Raw genomic sequence first — 18,612 nt, 5'->3', positions numbered from 1 at the left:
TATCATAAGCTGCTTTTGACAGTCCGTTCGGCTTCCAAATTTATTTGCCAAATCCCAATTTGTGTGCAGAAGTAGCTGGCAGGGTTTTTGGGAACCTAGTCCATATGCATGTTTTCCTTCAAAATGTGAGGGCTATCTAATTTAAATAACTTTTAAATAACTTTAGGTGATAGAGAGGATCAAGAAAGATGCCACTCATCGTGACTATTAGAGAGTCTGCAACTGGCCTTTAAAGTGGGAACTGCACAGCCAGGTTTCTGCATAACTTTTCAGAAGTCCATTTCTCTCTTGAGAAAATTGGTAAAATGTTTTATCCACTCTACACAAAAGGCAAATGTTTTATCTACTCTCTGTCTCCTTACACAGATAGATTTTGGAAAGGCAGTGAATTTCTAAAGGCTTTTGACTTGAGAAACCTTTCTTGACTTCCTGGGTAAAGAATGAAAAACTTTTTCAAGTCGGATCAATGTCCCACTTACTTTACTTTCTTCTGACTAAGTTTACAAACAGCATAAGAACAGAAGAAGAACCCTGCTGGATTAGACCAGACCCCTGTCTGTTCCAGCATTCTGTTCTGTTCCAGCAACAGGAACTTAGATAGTACTATGCTGAATATAAGCTTGCATTATATCCACCCCCTCTCATGCTCCTTGTGCTGCTCTCCATCTATTCTGGTGGTTCCCACAACTTCTCAGAGCAATGCCATGGGACATATATGGGGGTAGGATAAGGAGGAATTCCCATTGCTGTAGCAGGAATGCTTGCACTGGCTTCTGCCAACACAGCTGGTTGGTTGAATATGGCCCATACTGTCTCAGAAAATGGAGCATCATGACTAATAGTCAGCCCGCCCAGGCTTCACAGACCTCTCCGCGAGCAGCGGCAGCGCTGCCGCTGTTTGCGGAGAGTTGCCGGCATGCCGAAGCCTGCGCACGCTGACATCAGCGCGCCCAGGCTTCGCGGACCTCTCCTGCCTTCAAAAGCCGTCCGGGATAGCGGGAAGCTATCCCGGACTGCTTTTAAAATGCTGGCGGTGGAGAGCAAAGCCTTTCGGCCCCCGCCAGCCTTCCTGGACCTCTTCTGAAGGCCGGAGGGGGGGGAAGGCTTTGCTCCCCACCGCTAGCATTTAAAAGAGGTCCCCGGAGATTTCCCTATGGGCTTTCGTCTTGCGAAGCAAGCCCATAGGGAAATTCGTTTTGCGAAGCGCCTCCAAAACGGAAAACCCTTTCGTCTAGCGGGTTTTCCGTCTTGCGAGGCGTTCGTCTTGCGGGGTACCACTGTACTTAGGGACCTCTGCACCAGCTGAAATCATATGTTGATAATCTTAAAGCCAAATGAATAATGTAAATATTTGACCAATATCCATTTTTTTCTGATTTCTCTCTCTTTAAAACTCTGATTTCAAATTCCCACAACTTCATTTATTCAGATTTTCTTTTATCAGTATAATAGACATTGGTAAAAGAAGCCCTATGATTCCCACCTTCACATCACCAGAATTATTTGTGTGTGTGTGTGTGTGTGTGTGTGTGTGTGTGTTCTCCAGACTATTTGGATGAACTGTATTTAAATCAGCATTACAACTGATTGGGGGGGGATGCCTATAAAGCAATATGGAAAAGGGTGCATGAAATATATGGGATACCCAGTCTCAAAGCAACTCAGGTGAGGATCTTGAAAGACCCATTTTCCTGTATTAAGTGGTTCTTGGTGGCTGAGAGTCACTTGAAAGGGCCGGCAAACAATACACAGAAGACATGGGATTCTACTTAGCTTAAAGCAAAAGTTGTACAACTATTTCATCCCAAAAAGACTGAAAATTTAGCTGCAGCTGAAGAATTATTATTTTTGAATACACATCAAGAAGTATATGAAACAAATTATGATTGCAGTCATGCTGAAATAAAAGAAAAACATGGTGTAAACAAAGGTATACTTGAAGAACAGACTTCTGTAGATTTGTGTTGAGACAGAAACACGAAGGATGGCAAACACAAATTTCCAATACTCAGACCCAAAGATGCAGCACAAATCTGGTAGCATGAGGCATTCCATCTCTGAACACTATGTAAAAGGAAAAACTCTAATTCCAATAATACACCACAGTAAGGTCCCTCTGATGCTCCAGAAGGAACAAAACCACTATAAAACCTCTCATGCACTGCCTGAATGTTGCTGATGCAACACCTCCTTCAGTCCAGCTCCTAGATGTGGAGTGCTACTTCCGACTCCTTAGCTGGACAGCTCCCCTGCTGATTCAGCAACCTTGCAGGACCTACTATTCCTTCGCCTTGCTGGACAGCTCCCTGACCTCCTCACTAGTAAGAAGGCAAATTTTAACCTAGAGTGCTCAGCCTTTCTGGGACCGGGACTCTTTACACATGTCAAAAGACTGCGACTCAACTGAGCAAGTCATCATTCATCAATGGACTAAAGTCACATGGCTGAAAACAGATACATACATAAGCAAAATGATATTAAATAGAGGGAACGATGAAAGCCCCTACTACTGAAATGAGGATGCATGAATTCTTTAACATATACAACTGTCCTTTCCCCCCACAAGTCTTCCTTAAAAGTACTTTTCTTCCTTCCCCCCCACAAGTCTTCCTTAAAAGTACTTTTCTGCCTCTGCTGATTGTTAACATTCATGCTATGTTTCTGGAGAGTCTACATGAAGCCCCTCACTAATGCTTGATGAAGGCTTAGCATAAGTGAGTTCACAGATACATGTTTATCACTGGATGATTGCAATATCAATCAATATCAATGGAGGTCTTCCATGTGTGAAACAGTCATCACTACAAACCACTTTCATATCACCTGAAATCAGTTCAAATGTCTGAACACAGAGGCAGTTCATGCTTCCAAGTGAAAGTAATCAAAGGATAGAGCACAGAGTTGTCTAACTATGGGGTCTATGAATGGATTGCTGAGCTTCATTAGGACAAGAAGGAATTCAAGGGCAGGTGAAGATAGGGTTCTGGATGCCAGTGGGCTCAAGAGAATGCATCGTTCTTAAAAAGTTACTTCCTGAATGCAGCATCAAATCCTAATATAGACACTGATAGCTTTAAGATTTCTTCTCTACATTTGTCAATGGCAAAGACAGATCCTGTCTTGATGAAAACATACAGGAACTTCCTCAAGCTTAACTTGTCCATAAAAATGCATAATATAACTATGCTTTTGCCAGTTGCTTACTGTGTTATTACTACCACTGGAATTAGTCTTTACTTCATACTAATGCAATGGTGATGGTTTGCTAGATACATGCCCATGCTTAGACTGCTTACAAACCAAGTTAGATGAAACAGGACAAAGGTGAATGGAGAGAATGGGGAATAGCAAGAACAGAAAAACACATTGCAGACTCAAGAAATGAGGCAAAGGCCTAACAAACCACCCAAATAATCCAGTCCAAAAAGGAAACTTCTTTTAGAATCACGTTCACAGCTCTCTAACCCAGGTAACCAATCAAAGACTACTCAGGTAGTTTGAAGTGAATACAGATGGGGCCTGGTTCCAAAGAACTATTTAACTATCTCCACAGACCCAAGTTAGACTAGCATTTGTGTTTCTCAAATAACAGTCCACCATTGCCTCGTGGCAAACAATAGTTCCAATTATCTAGAAAATCTGGATTAGCTTTCTTGATGGCAGAAATTTTGGATCTGTTGTCAACTGCCCAGTGCCCTACCTCTCAAAGTTGAGCTGCTACCCCATATGAAGAGGCCTGGTTTCAACTTACATGGCCATATTCTCACCACAAAATGACTTCAGGACAGGTGATATGTGATGGAAACTTGCATGATTTTAAACTTGGTACAAAGCGGCACAGTGCTGGGAATAGACTGAATCCAATCAAAATAATCACCAGCATTAAAAACCTTCTCCAGCATTTCAAAAAGAAAATAAAAGAATTGCCTTGCTGGAGTAGTTTAAGGTCCATAAGAACAAAAGAGCCCTGCAGCATCAAACCAAAGACTTATCTACCATAGTTCAGCATTCTGTTCTCATAGCGGCAAACCAGATCAATTATGTGTGAATAAATCATTCAAAAGATCCCAAGACAGAAAGTAAAGGTAAAGGGTAAAGGGACCCCTGACCATTAGGTCCAGTCGTGACCGACTCTGGGGTTGTGGCACTCATCTCACTTTATTGGCCGAGGAAGCCGGCATACAGCTTCCGGGTCATGTGGCCAGCATGCTAAGCTGCTTCTGGCGAACCAGAGCAGCGCATAGAAACGCTGTTTACCTTACTGCCAACCTTCTAATTGGCAAGTCCTAGGCTCTGTGGTTTAACCCACGACTTCCCCTACTCTTCTCCTTTCTTGACGGTAATTCTGTTCCTAGGAAGAGGCCCAGAGAAGAGAGAAGGAGCCAATTACATTATATATGTATGGGAAAATGAGGGGGGGCACGGGAACATTAGCAGACCATTCTGTTATGCACAAACCCCAGAGCAAACCCTTCTCGGGGGGGGGGGATGTATTCAATGGGTACACTGAGGTTTGGACAGCACCCAAAATACATCACCTCCACATTGACATTTAAAGCACATGATTCCCCCCCCCAAAAAAAAGAATCCTGTGAACTGCTGTCTATCCCTCAGAGAGCTACCATTCACAGCACCCTGAGCAAACTACAGTTTCCAGGATTCTTTCAGGAGAGCCATGCGCTTTAAATGCATAGTGCAGATATGGCCATTATCTGCATCTCCTGGCTATGGCAATGCATTTCCCCCTTTTATTAAAGTGGTGCTTCTTCAAGTCAAACACTTGACTTGGGGGAATTTAATTTGTAATAAATCTAAATTACAGCACAAGTAAATCAGCTGCAGTGGCTATGAAAATTAATTTCCTATCCTAAACATTATTATATAGCTTTAAAAATGAGTTGATTGTGGTTGGGCATGCCAGTAGGTGCTATTATTGGTAATTAGAGTGACCAAATAGCATTGCAGTAACAGTTCCCCCTTCTCCTCCTACCCACCCACCCCACCCTCCCTCCCTTTCTCTTTTTCTCACACACTATTTCTTGTCTAACAGTAGTGTGTGTGTGTTTAAATTACTGTGGCAGGGACAGTATCTATTCTGTTTTCATTCTCAGGGGAAAGACATGCTTTCAAAATTTGCTGAAGGATTTATGGCATTTAAGCATGACACCCATAAAAAGCTGATGATCAGACTGACTCAATAGCTTGGTGACTGACTACTCCTAAAGACTAGGAAGTGCCCTTCAATCACACCTTTCCATTCTCATCCTCAGCTGCAACTAACCCGGTAAAACACTGGCTTCCTAGGGAGAAACTGGAAACACGAATGCAGTTAGAAAAGGCTCCCACAACTGCTAAGCATACATTGTAATTATGAATGTGGTCTTGCTGACACTAATGGAGAATTCCACTGGAGCAACCTTTCCTCTGCAAGGAAACACACGTGGGAGACATTATGTCAGATGAAAAACTGAAGATGGGCTTTGCAAAAAAGAACTGTCAACAGCATCCTAGATTCCTGCCCAATTTTGCTCAAGTTCCTACTCTACTCCCCAAACACACCTTAGTTTTTCATTTTGACAATGTTTTCCATGTGATGAGTGAGGGGAGTTATAGCAGAGACTGAGATTGAGAGTCCTCTAGCTCAAACCCAGCCTCTATGTGAGTGTCACCTGGTAGCCCAGTTGCCAATTCAGAAGGGAAAGAAGGTAATGGTTGCTTGACTTTCTGAAAAACCACTCTAGGGAATGAAGAATGGAAGCTTGGCCCATTATCCTTACTCTCTTTTCCTAGAAGCTCTTCAAGAAAGTTGGAGCTGTTGATTGGGCAGCAATCCTAACCTCATGTAGCCAGGAGGAAGCCTCATCAAGAGAACTTAATTCTGAGTAGATATGTTAAGGATTGTGTTGCAAGTTGAAACAACATGCCCATAAACATTGAGACAATTATTGCATTTCATTCCAAGATTTTCAGGGTTAGGCTGAAACATGACACATTTTCACCTATATTTTATTTATTTCATAAAATTTATACTGTACACTGCTTGATTGTAAACCACTTTGAGGTTGCTGTTTTTACAAAGTTAGTGGCTTTGGTCCAGAATTTATGGGAATGGAACTCTGCTAACAGGATACTCTCTGGGGGAAAAGGGGTATGGCAAATTTTGTCAGTTCCCTTTCCCATGCAGCCCCTCTGAAAATTTGCTTTGGGGGTTTGGGGTTCCCTCCAAAGCAGTATGGGAGGTGGTGTGGGAGACTGCAGGGTGACGGAGGAATTGCAAAAACTTGGCTTCCCCTCTTCCTCCAGCTGGAGCCTCCCCTGGGTCTCAGTACCTCTTGCTCATAGAAGGGTAATCCTGGATCCTACCAGGCATGTTTTATATTACGCACCAACTACCATTGCTTATAGTCTGCAAGCTGTTCTGTTTAGTTTTACAGAACTCCTCTTTAGAAAATGAAACAACCCAATTTTACCCCCCACCCACCATGCTTACATTTTTAATACTTTTAGACTGGGATTCAACCCCATTCTGGCAAATTCAGATTGTGTGATTGCACAAAAGACTGTTCCCCACCCCCCAAAAAAAACCCAGACTTCTTGCAATAGAGAAACTGATGGGAAAATACACTAGAAAAGTGTGGGATAAAAATTGCTTCAGGCAATGTCCTATAACTTCCCTGCAAACAAATCAGGGAGAATGCTTAATAAACAAGCTGTTTGGAAGCAAACTTAAATATTGCTTTTGGAAGTAAAATGCTTATCCTGAGCTGTTAATACTGATATTTTAGTAGGGGAATCTCAGATAGCATACATAAGAGTGGTTTTACTAGCTCTCTATAAGCCTGCCCTGCGTCCTTTAGGGACTGCATCCAGGCAGTTAGCTGTTGCAACACCTCATAAAAACATACATACACACTCAATGTATTAGCAGAAAGCAATTAGAATACTTTCTCTAAAATACAACAATACGGTGAGCCACCACCCAGTTCTGAACGAAAAAGATATTTTTGTACAGAAAACTTAGCAATCAATACTGCTCAAAACTTACAGGAGTTTGGCTTTCGAGTTCATCGGGCTCCCCTAGTTCTTCACGTTCTCCTTTCAGCTGGCATCGCCTGGCAACAGGCGCTTTCCCTTTGCTTCGTTCATTGGTTGCCTCAAGTTGCCTCTTGTTTTCCATTCCACATGGGTGGAGTCAGCAGCAGGGGGTGTAGAGGGGAGGGGAGGGGATCGCGCGGGGTTTCAGAGTCTGAAGGCACTATTTGCTACTTTCCTGCTCAGAGCTCGTAAACTCTGCCCTGTTGCATTCACCTGCACTCACGTGCACGACCTCTCTGGTGTCCCGGGGTTTTTGCTCTTGCCATCTGCATTCCGCTGCGAGACTGGAGCGCCGGAAGCTTAGTTGCATTGGGGAAATAAACTTTGCAGCTGCGTGCATCTAAAAGGCAACACGTGAATCAAGTTGCAAACAATATACACAGCTGCATGGCAAAACCAGTACAAGAAGGCTTGTAGGAAGCAGTGTCCAAGGGAGGCAGGCGCTGTCTGGGAAAGGTGAATCTCTCTCCCCACCCCACAATAATAATAAAATAAAATAAAATAGGCTGATCCATTCGCATAAGGTTGAGCTCCTCAGGTTGCATGACCTCCTATTGTGTGTGGGCTTTGAAGTGCTGATTAGCAGGGCTGGGAACATGCTGATCAAAAGTTAATTTCTATTTGCTGTTGCTTCATAATTGGATGAACACGAAAGCAATTAAATATTAAAACATACAAACAAATAATGAAGTCACTGTAATTAGCCAAAGTTTGATCACTGTCATATTTATTTAGGGGGAGATGATATGTCTCAGCAGGTGACATTTTAAATACCCTTGGACGCTTTGGCGCTGCCTTTGGAGAATGCTGAATAATGTACGTAGGATTTAATTAAACCCCATTGTAAATCAGCTGTGATGACAGGCAAATGACAGCCACATGTTGAAGAGAGAATTAGGCCACAGCGAGGGATATTAATTAAATGGGCTCGGTGAGGTTCAGTCTCAGCTTCTGGAGCTGGTGGCTTTGGGCTGGCTGAAAAGAGTCTGCACTTTAAAAAACAAATGTTACATTTCAAACAATGATGGTGGTTAAACAATTGGGCCTATTTTAAAACATCTTCACCATTTGAATGGCAAAAGGATGGCATGTCCCTGAAGTAAACTTTGAGGCAAAGTGTGCATCCCTGAGGTAAATTTTGAGGCAAAGTGGGCATCCCTGAGGTAAACTTTGAGGCAAAGTGTGTATCCCTGAGGTAAACTCTGAGACAAAGTGTGCATCCCTGAAGTAAACTTTGAGGTAAAATGTACATCCCTGAGGTAAACTTAGTCCAAACATGCTGTTGGATGATGTCACAGGATGGCACTCTTTCTTTTTAAGCTAATATGTACTGTAGTAATCTATCTATCTATCTATCTATCCATGCATAATTACAAGTTGTAACTAATGTCTAGGTAATGGTTCCTTAGAGAGTGCCCACTACAGTGCAGGAACTGGAGGAAGCAAAATGGCTACCACATCACCAGTGAGCAGGCAAAATGCAACTCCTCACAAAGCAGAGTGATATGCAAGAACGTAGAACTGCCTTGCGTTCTGCTTCAAACTTCAAACACTTTTACATTCGCACGTGAAAACTGCCACAATTTTCAGAAAAAGAAGGAATACCACTCTCTGGGTTCCCACCAGAAAAAGAGTTGCAAGGGACAAGTAGGTGTCATATGAAGTAACCAACATATATATTTCTTTTGAAAGTGAAGGCAAATCCAGTACATTTTCGTTTGCTTGCTTGCTTATAGGCATTTATAGTCAGCCATTTACCATGCAATCCCAAGACAAGTTAATACACCAGATGGACTGGTTCCCAGCCATCTTTCCAATGCCACAGCTGCTGCCCCCCCCCCCCAATGTTCCATGTATGAGTCACAAGGTTTAGTCTATTCACCTGCCAATGAAGTCAGTGAAGATGGTGAGTGGCAGGTGTGCTGGTGGGTCCACCTGACCCCTCACAATGTAAGGTCCTGTTGGTGGGTAAGGGTTTAATCTTCCTAGGGGAGAGGAGGGGAAGATGTCCATACTGAATTGAGAGGAGAGATGGGGGTGGGAATGGGAATTTTGTTTTTCTGCTGCTGTTGAATTCTGTTATGACCTTTTTTTTGTACATTATTATTGGTTAGTTCAGGGATAGTCAACCTTTTTTATACCTTTTTATACTCACTAATGCATCTTTCTTTATGGTAACATTTTCTTACCGCCCACCAGTGTTCGATGGAAGGAGGATTCAGCTTGTGCCGTAGAACAGTGTTTTTCAACCTTTTTCGGGCAAAGGCACACTTGTTTCATGAAAAAAATCATGAGGCACACCACCACTGTGTGCGGAGAGGGAGATGTCAGAGCCCCGCTGCTCTCTATGGGGAATCGGATGAGAGCGGACCACCTGTCCACTCTCATCCGATCCCATCCGATCTGATCCCCACCCAGGACGGATGGAAAATAGGGTGGACACAGTCCGGCGCCCGCCTAGTGGGCAAAAATTTGACATTTTTTTAAAAAAATCTTTCGAATTTTTCAATTTTTCCTACGGCACACCAGGCAACATCTCGTGGCACACTAGTGTGCCGCGGAACAGTGGTTGAAAAACACTGCCGTAGAACCCCCTACTGCCCACCTAGAATCCTGAAACACCCACTAGTGGGCGGTAGGGACCAGGTTGACAACCCCGGGTTAGTTAAACATTTGAACGTTTTCTTGAATTGAGAACTGAGTGGATGGAGTAATGTGGATGTAAGGAGAGTGTGATTGCATATGTGGAGGTTGTATGCTTAAATTAGCAGTGTGTCATGTGAATGTGTATGCAGATGAATTTGGCGATTGCACTGTTACGTGTGTTGCTTTTTTGTAATATTCATAATATTTTTGTGATATGTTATATGATTATGCTTTGCATATGATATGTTTTTGTACTACTAAAATTTTATTTACATACATTCCTCAAAGATACTTGTTATTGTTAAATTATATTACTTAAAGGAAGTTGCCTTATACTGAGTTAGACCATTCGTCTATCTAGCTCAGTATTGTCTACACTGACTGGCAGTTGTTCTCCAGGATTTCAGATAGGATTTTCTCCCACCCCTACCTGGATATGTTAGGGATTGAATCTGGGACCTTTTACATACAAAGCAGATCAGTTATGATTGTGAAATGTGCACTGTATTTCTTGCCTTTGTTTCTTTTTGTTAGGATATGTAAACTGCGCGGTGATTTTTGTTGAAACTTGAAGGGGGGGTATAAATTAAATAAATCAACACAGTTCAATTCAAGTAAAAGATACAAACATTACTAGGATATATACTAAACTGAATCAGCAATAATTGGAAATAACAATGCTGCAATGGGAGGTGTATTCTGGTCTCATCTTCCACCTCCAAATGCCTGCATGGAAAGTCTATTCTTTTCTGCTTCAAGGCAGAAATGTGTGGACTTTCCATGCTGTGAATAAATTTGCTGGCCATCTGCATAAAGGGGGGTACATAGAGTCAGAGTGGGATAATCCCCAAAGAGGTGAGATGGGACAGGGAGAGTTAGTACTGAAGATTTACCTTTTGTGTGCAAGTGATCCGGATGCAAAGCAGTTGCTGGCTAGGGGACTATTTACACCATAAAAGGCAGGGTATACTTAATACTACCTAATAAAGAAAACTTTTGGTAGTATTAAGTATACCCTGCCTTTTCTGGTGTAGGAAACCACAACTGCAGTTTCTAAAAGTGGACTGGGTAGAAGATGGCCCCAGGCACATGCATGAAATCAACCATCTTGAGTCAATTTGGACTGCAGACAGAATATCAGACACATAGGTTACCAGTTTGTTATAGAAGGCATTTCTGTATGAAAAGGTATTTTGGAATGTGAAGTCCTGAAATAGCCCAAGAAGGGGGCAACACTGAATTCAACTGACTCTGGGTAGATTATTGGGGGAAATTCCATGGTTCATCATTTGCACAACAAACCAAAACCTGTAGTTCTTGCAGTGCCAGTGCGCAGCCCTCTCCAGTCTCCAAGACAGCCTTAGGGGGTTGTGGCCTGTGCAGAGGCACCACCGTTTTGTACATGCTGAGGGTTTCAGTTATGACTTTGTCAGGCAGCCCTGGAATTGGCTTCCCAAGAGGTAGCCCACCTCAGCGCCCTCTGTTGTTCTGTACTTGGGAGTCTAAATTAGAGAGTATTCACTTGTTCCAACAATGCTACTGTGATCAGGATGAACAGTTTCAGCTAGTGGTGTGCCAAATATGTGTCTCATTTTAAAAAAACCATTCTATGGGGTAGCTTAGTCGGTAGAGCACGAATCTCAGGGTTATGGGTTTGAGTCCTACGTTGGGCAAAAGAGTCCTTCATTTCTGGGGGTTGGACTAGATGACCCTTGTTGTACCTTCCGAAATGATAGGTTGTCTTGAAACCCACTAAAATTCTAAAGTCCACTGAGAATGAGGCAGGAAAACTTTTGAGAAATTTGAGGACAGGTTTTGACACAGCACTAGTTTCAATAGACTGATGCCTGAACCTGTAGGCCACTGCGAAGGAACTGATTGTGGTTCCTTATTGCTGTTGCTATTATTTTTATAATTTCAAAATTGCTGTCATTTTCATAAGGAGCTCAAGGTGTTGTTGTAAATGGCTCTCCTCCTCTCCATTTTATCTTCAGAACAACTCTGGGAGGTAGGTTAGACTGAGAGACTCTGAGCTGGCCAAGGTCACCCAGTGAGTGGGGCTCTGAACCTGCTCTTCTAGGCCATACTCCAACCACTACACAACACTGCCTTTATGGGTAGATTGACTGCTAGGGAAGTGTTCCAACCTACTTCTTGACATGAAACTCTTCCCAGCCAGCAGATCTTCAAGAGACTGCTTTTGAACAGCAGGCAGGAAAGCAGCTTGTTACAGTAGTTTGTGCTTACTGTCAAGTCATTTTTAGGCTGCTCTTTGCAGGTGTGGGGATGTAGGTGGCGCTGTGGTCTAAACCACAGAGCCTAGGGCTTGCCAATCAGAAGGTCGGTGGTTTGAATCCCCATGACGGGGTGAGTCCTGTGGCTCTTTCCCTGCTCCTGCCAACCTAGCAGTTCGCAAGCATGTCAAAGTGCAAGTAGATAAATAGTTACTACTCCGGCGGAAGGCGTTTCCATGCGCTGCTCTGGTTCGCCAGAAGCGGCTTAGTCATGCTGGCCACATGACCTGGAAGCTGTACACCTGCTACCTCAGCCAGTAAAGCGAGATGAGCACCACAACCTCAGAGTCCGCAACTGGACCTAACGGTCAGAGGTCCCTTTACCTTTACCTTGCAGGTATGAAAGAAGCCCTGTATGTCTGCAAAGAGCAGCAGGAGAACATTCTGTAAGGAACAACAACAAAGAGAACTCATTCGTATTTCCTCTTTCTAGAAAAAGTATATAGTGGTGCCATCACACTTTTAAATAGTTGTGACCTGATTCTTAGCTTCAGTTGGTGCTGGTACTGAGGAGAGAAGCATGATATAAAATTATAAAATAAATAAATATCCAATTTTATTTGAAGTGCTAGTATATTTGCTGTTTAGATGCCAGAACCAGATTAGAATAATAGAGCTGGAAGGGAACTCCAAGGGTCATCTAGTCCAACCCCCTTCAATGCAGGAATCACAGTTGAAGCATCCATAGCATTTAACTATCCAACCTCTGCTTAAAAACATCCGAGGAAGAAGAGTCCACAACCTCCCAAGGGAGTCTGTTACACTGTCAATCAGCTCTTACCATCAGAAGATTTATCTGTATGTTTAGTCGGAATCTCCTTTCTTGTAACTTGAAGCCATTGGTTCGTGTCCTACCCTCCAGAGCAGGAGGAAACTAGCTTGCTCCATCTTCCATGTGACAGCCCTTCAGATATTTGAAGACAGCTATCATATAATATATTATCTGCATGTGCTGGTAAAAGTGTAGGTAATTTCCTCCCTGAATAGTGACCCCTATTCCTGTTGTATCCTGCAAAAAGTATACATATCTTAGGTTGTGGCAATGAAGTTATGGTATATTTCCAGATACTAACAAATCCAGGTAGTTACGGTAAGTGATCCCCCGAGTTTTAGGAAGCTGAAACTGGTTTAAAGCAGTCTTCAGGGTTTTTTTATAAAAAATATTTTGTAGTGGGATTCAGATCATCTGATGTGAAAGTCATAAAAAAGATATTTGCACACTTTTTTAAAATGAAACCTTGAAAAGAAGCCAGAAATCCTTTTGTTTCTGCACCAGCTTAGCCTATCGGTTTTAAACTAATCTACCACAGCTGAGAGCCTGTGAGAGAAGATCACAGGTAGCTTGCTAGAAAGGCTGATCTGGAAAGCAATGTGGAAGATATAAACTTCACATTTGTCTAAGAGCATTTCCAGATGTAGCATCCTGTGGGCAATGGGCTCTCTGGATCTGTTCCCTTCAACCCACAGGTTCCATTCTCTCTGCTGATCATTCATCGCTAGTTGATACTGACTAGCATGGTCACTCTAACAGCACAGCTACCACCAGTACAAAGTGGTGACTTTGTTTCTAAATCCTTGCATTTCATAGAATTATAGAGTTGGAAGGTATTGTGTCCTTTATTGTATGGAAGGAATTCAACATAGTGCTATGGCAATTGTCCTGTCAGTGCAACCATTTCAGCTTGCCAGATGGAATGACCCCTCTTCTCTTCCCAGCCTCTGTGCATACTATTCTAGAAGTTCTCTCAATACCCCCCAAGCCAATTTTGGGGGTAGGCAGTGGGAGGAAAGTGTGGTATCTACACTGGTTGTCTATAGGCCACAGGGTCCGATTTAAGGTCCTAATGTTGACTTATTTACTGACTTCAGACTAAGTTACTTCTTGAAGTTCCTCTGCCCGTCGTAGCCACTGCAGGCCCTAAAATCACCATTGGGGTATTTCTTGCAGTTCTGCTAGTGGGTGATGCTTGCAGTGACATGAAAAGGCACCTTCTCTTACTATATGCTGCTTCCTACTATTAATTGGTAAAAGCTCTTCTGCATGCACCTGATTTCCACCAGAATTATATATGCTGCTCCGCTGCCTGTACATTGATTTGTAATCAAACATTATCTGATAAAAATATTACTGTCTTGCCCCTGGAGGCATGGATGGCTTCAGCTTTCTTTGGATTCTGTTGCCAGGTTAAAATATATCTGTTCTCTTAAGCCTTTAGAGGGATTTGAATTATGTTGTCTGTTTTAATGATTTGACAACTGGCTTTAATTTTAGTTGTATATAAGTCTTGCAAATAAAATACATAAACTATACAAGAGTGGTTCCAAGGAAACGAGAGATGAGCCTTCAAAATCATATCATTTCCTAAGGTGCATCTTACTGATAACAACTGCTTCATGAAATGGTTCAATCTACTGTGAGAACATATTTTTTAAAAAACTGTTTGGAAAGACTGAGCTTTACATACATAGATTTGAGTGCTGTAGCACGGTGGTTGAGACAGTGATTTGTGAACTCAGATGGGAGCCTGCTGTTTGAAGGATATTGGGGAAAGGTTTCTTGCTGGCAATATTAGACAATTAAACAGCCATGTACCCAACCAGCTTCTCTTGCGAAATTTGCAGGATTGCTATCCCATCCCCCATGTTTAATCCAAGAAAACAGGAGTAGCTAACCTGTGGCCCTGCAGATATTAGATTATTAGTTTTTGACTGAATGCTGTGAGGGTGCATCCAGATCAGCCCTAGTGTTCTCAGCATTATTTTCCTCTGTAGTATCCATCATCATCAATTTATTTATATGCCACTTCTCCTTGAAATTGTGCTGAAAGTGGCTCAAAAAAAATACCAAATGAACAGTAATAAATAGAACAACTCAAAAACACATTTAGAACAAAAAAGAATCATAGTGTCAACAAACAGAGAAAATAAATCTGTACAACATCATATAAAGCCATACAAATAAGTCAGCTTGTCATTGTGAGTTGATTCTTCTTCCTCCTTTCAGCTCATCTTCCTTTTTTCCTCCCACAGGGATGCTACTGATCTCCAGGAAGGTCTTCAGGGAGGATGGGTTTGAATGGTTTTTCATGGGAAGGTCAGCATCAAAGATTCTGCAGCCCAACCTAGCCAGGTAAGAACTATGTGAACTGGGGTTGCAGACTGGGCTTGTCTTTTGTGGAACTTTGATTAGGTCATCATGGCTATTGAGCACTGGTGGAGCTGGGGATGGGTGTCATGACTTCTAGTTGTGCCATTTCCCCTACTACTGTGGATTTTGATGGTTGGTTTTTCACAGGATTTATAGCTAGCATTGGATCAGTTCCACCTTCCATTTTGTACCTATTTGTGATTGTAATCCTAGCTGCTTTACAAATATATTGTCTTCCACAGCTGGGATAGTGTGTACTAACTTTGGGAAACTTTAGCATTTGCTAATGACATTTTAAATGATGCAATGAATTATATGCAGGTTTGTGGTTTCCAACAGTAAAACGTACCTTTATAGATTGAAAGGTAATGTATATACAGTATGTTCTCATTTATCAGAGAGCATTGGGAGGCATCCAAAATGTATGGATAACCAGATGTCTGTGGCAGAGGATGGGGTGCTTAATATAGAGAGCTAGTTCAAGGGACAACAAAAAGTGAACTTGGGTAATGAATAATACATTCCTATACCTGCCTACTCATAAGTAAGCTTCACTGAGTTCGGTGGGAGTCTGTGAGTATAGGATTGCAGCCTAAGAGACTTGGATAATTGGAGGTGATGCTGTATTTCGAAGTATAATATTTCAAATATTTTCCAGACTCCATAGAAATGTTTTTATTCTATGACTTGATCACAAGTGTGGTATGCAGGACTCACATAACACAAACCACATGTACCTGATTCCTTCTGGCAAATGGAGAGGATGTGAACTCCTGCCTTCCATTACCCTTTTCTTAATTTACTAATCCACTTTTAATTGCCATCTTTCCCCTGCACAGATTACTGAACCCTTTCTTCAGAAAGACTCATATGACTGAGCGTATTAGAAGGTTCAAATGCCCCAACAACAACACTCAACCTAACTTAGCTTCTCTGCCCAGGAGGGACTAGTCACATGTGGTACCTTGAAAGCCAGTGTGATGCAATGGATAGAGTGTTGGACTATGACCTGGGTGACCAGGGTTCGAATCTCTGCTCAGCCATGAAGCTCACTGGATGACAGTGGACCAGTCACTGTCTTTCAGTGTAATAGGGTTGTTGTGAAGAGAAAAGGAGAGAGGAGAACCATGCACACACCACCTTGTGCTCCTTAGAGTAAAAGGTGGTACAAAAATAAAACATAGTTTTCCATCCTACCTACAGAGGCAGTTTTAGGGTAGTGCGACTGCTTCAACAGCACTGGAGGGTTGCACCACACCAATGCTGTAGAACAGAGCGAGAGAGATTGGGGGGCACTAAATTTTAGTGTTGCACAGTGCACTGTTGAATTTTGAGACCCCAAAGTCTGCCACTGGCTGCTATCTTTTCCCCTGACCTTGAGTTTTTCTGGTAGTAATGGATGGGTATCTTCGGGAGAAGAAAAGGCTAAGGAGTAAACCCTAAAAGAATTTGGAGTGGAGTCCCTGATGGGCGGATGGTGCTTTGTACGCCATCTTCTGGCAACTCCTGCAGCCAAACTGATGCCAAACGTATTGCTCTGCTTTCCTTTGGACCACATCAGCAAGGATGAGAGAGGGGTTTTGTTGTGTGGGCAGCCCAGGACTTCCATACACACTGCACAGGCTTGTGCCCTAGGGAGGTCACTTTTGTACTGCTCATCTCGAGACAGACGGATGCCAACATTTTAATGGATGGGTCTGGGAAGTCATGCACTCTTTTAAATTCCTTTCAGCATCTCTGAATAACATTATTTCAGGATATTCTGGGTTATTAAAATGGTGGGTGGTTTTAGCTGCCTGCCACAGATCACACCACTGCTGTTGTCAGTTGCACCTGCTAAGACTACCAGGGCCCCCATGATGTTGGGAAACCTGTGGCCCTCCAGGTGTTGCTGGACTACAGCTCCCATCATCCCTCTCCATTGGCATTGCTGGCTGGAGTTCATGTGTGATTATGTCCAACAACATATTGCGGCCACAGGTTCCCCATCTCTGATCTGCTTCCTTGCTCCTATTCTGCTTGCATGAACACCAAGATCAGAGGAAAGTCAAGAGTGAAAAGTATGGGAAGGAGGGGGACAGGTGTTTCTAAGGTTAAAGTTGCAGAGCAAGGTCATGAATTGTTTTGCTGGATCAAACTAAAGGAATATTATGTTAGTACTCTGACAATGGCAAGAAAACTCACAAGGAGTGCCTCAGATTGATAGCAATTCTCTATTGTTTAATTCCTGTTTACTTTCCTGAGACAGAGGTGTATTCATTGTGTTCTATAGGTGTCTTGGAAAGAGGCAATTCCTTAAAAGCAGGCAGCACTATTCGTGAGGCAGTATAGTCAGTTAACTGAAGAAAGTGAATGGACTGGTTAAATGAAATGCACAGGGAGCCATCTTGTGGTGGATATTAAACACATGTGAAAAGTTCCTCTGCAGGGTCAATTTGTACTGGAGTGTGCATATAAAGGAAACGGGCATTTAGAAACATTCTGGGATTTTCCTCCTCTGTGTGCATTTATGTCCCTTATAACACTTTCAGGAACCATTTCTAGTGTTTATTTCTAGAATTATTTTGCTTGTGCTTTGGGTAAAAATGTCATGTTCTAAAGGGATGTGTTTTCTTTCTCCCTCTGCCCTATAAATAAGGGTTAGGAGGAAATTACAGAGGTGTGTTAATATAGCAGTTGGCCTTGTGTACACAGCCAGTATTTTATGCTAGTTCTGATGGTGACGGTGGGATGATATTGGTGATATTAAACCCAATTGGTGTCTTTGTTTATGCTACAAGTAACATTCACTCCTACGAGTATGTCTATTTTTACTAACGCTTGCATATTAACAGTGGTGATCTTGCTACAGTGTGCCTAGGTGAAGAAATATTGTGAATTATTCCTGGAAGTTTATACACCAGCAGTTAAAAAAGTATATGGTTTTGTGCTTTTCCCTTACCGCTAATAGTACTTGAACATGTATATCAGCATCATGATTATTTTAGAAGTGTTCAGGTCAGACTGGAATTTAGTGAAAAAGCATGTTGCTAACGTTTAGTATAGCCTCTTTAAAAAGAGAGAATTCTTATATACCTGGAATATGTCCAAACTTTCTGGGAGGAATTCAATGCAGCGCTAAGGAGGTCACTCCGTCAGTGGGAGCATTTCTTCTTGCCTGATGGAACAATCTCCTGCCCTTGATGCCCTGTTCTGGGAGGCTCTCCCTCCAGCCCAGCCAATTTGGGGTGTACAGGGGGTGCACAGAGGAAAGAGAGGGAAGAAAGCCCCATTGCGCTAGTGGATTCTCTTTGAATCCAGCCCCCTTGTTAGGTTTTCTCTGGTCTAAGGCAGGGGCAGTGAACATGTGGCCCTCCGGAAGTTGTTGAACTACATCTCCCACAATCCCTGAGCATGGGCCATGCTGGTTAGGGCTGAAGGGAGTTGGAG

The 18,612-nt window shown here is 42.6% G+C and overlaps 1 protein-coding gene across 1 annotated transcript in view; it reads left to right on the top strand.

Moving 5' to 3' along the window:
* Positions 1-7,051: 7,051 nt before the first annotated feature.
* LOC309527610 (uncharacterized protein) overlaps positions 7,052-18,612 on the top strand; it is a gene marked incomplete at its 3' end in the record, with an annotated part of 318,025 nt that continues 306,464 nt past the window's right edge. The window contains exons 1-2 of the mRNA XM_082214428.1: positions 7,052-7,551; positions 15,066-15,165. Coding sequence (XP_082070554.1) covers positions 15,112-15,165 — 54 coding nt within the window. The 5' untranslated portion in view covers positions 7,052-7,551; positions 15,066-15,111. The remainder of the gene's footprint in view (positions 7,552-15,065; positions 15,166-18,612) is intronic.

This window comes from Podarcis vaucheri (genome assembly GCF_965113315.1).
Source record: "Podarcis vaucheri genome assembly, chromosome: 2".
Taxonomy (NCBI): Eukaryota; Metazoa; Chordata; class Lepidosauria; order Squamata; family Lacertidae; genus Podarcis; species Podarcis vaucheri.
This window is presented reverse-complemented; position numbering and strand designations above follow the sequence as displayed.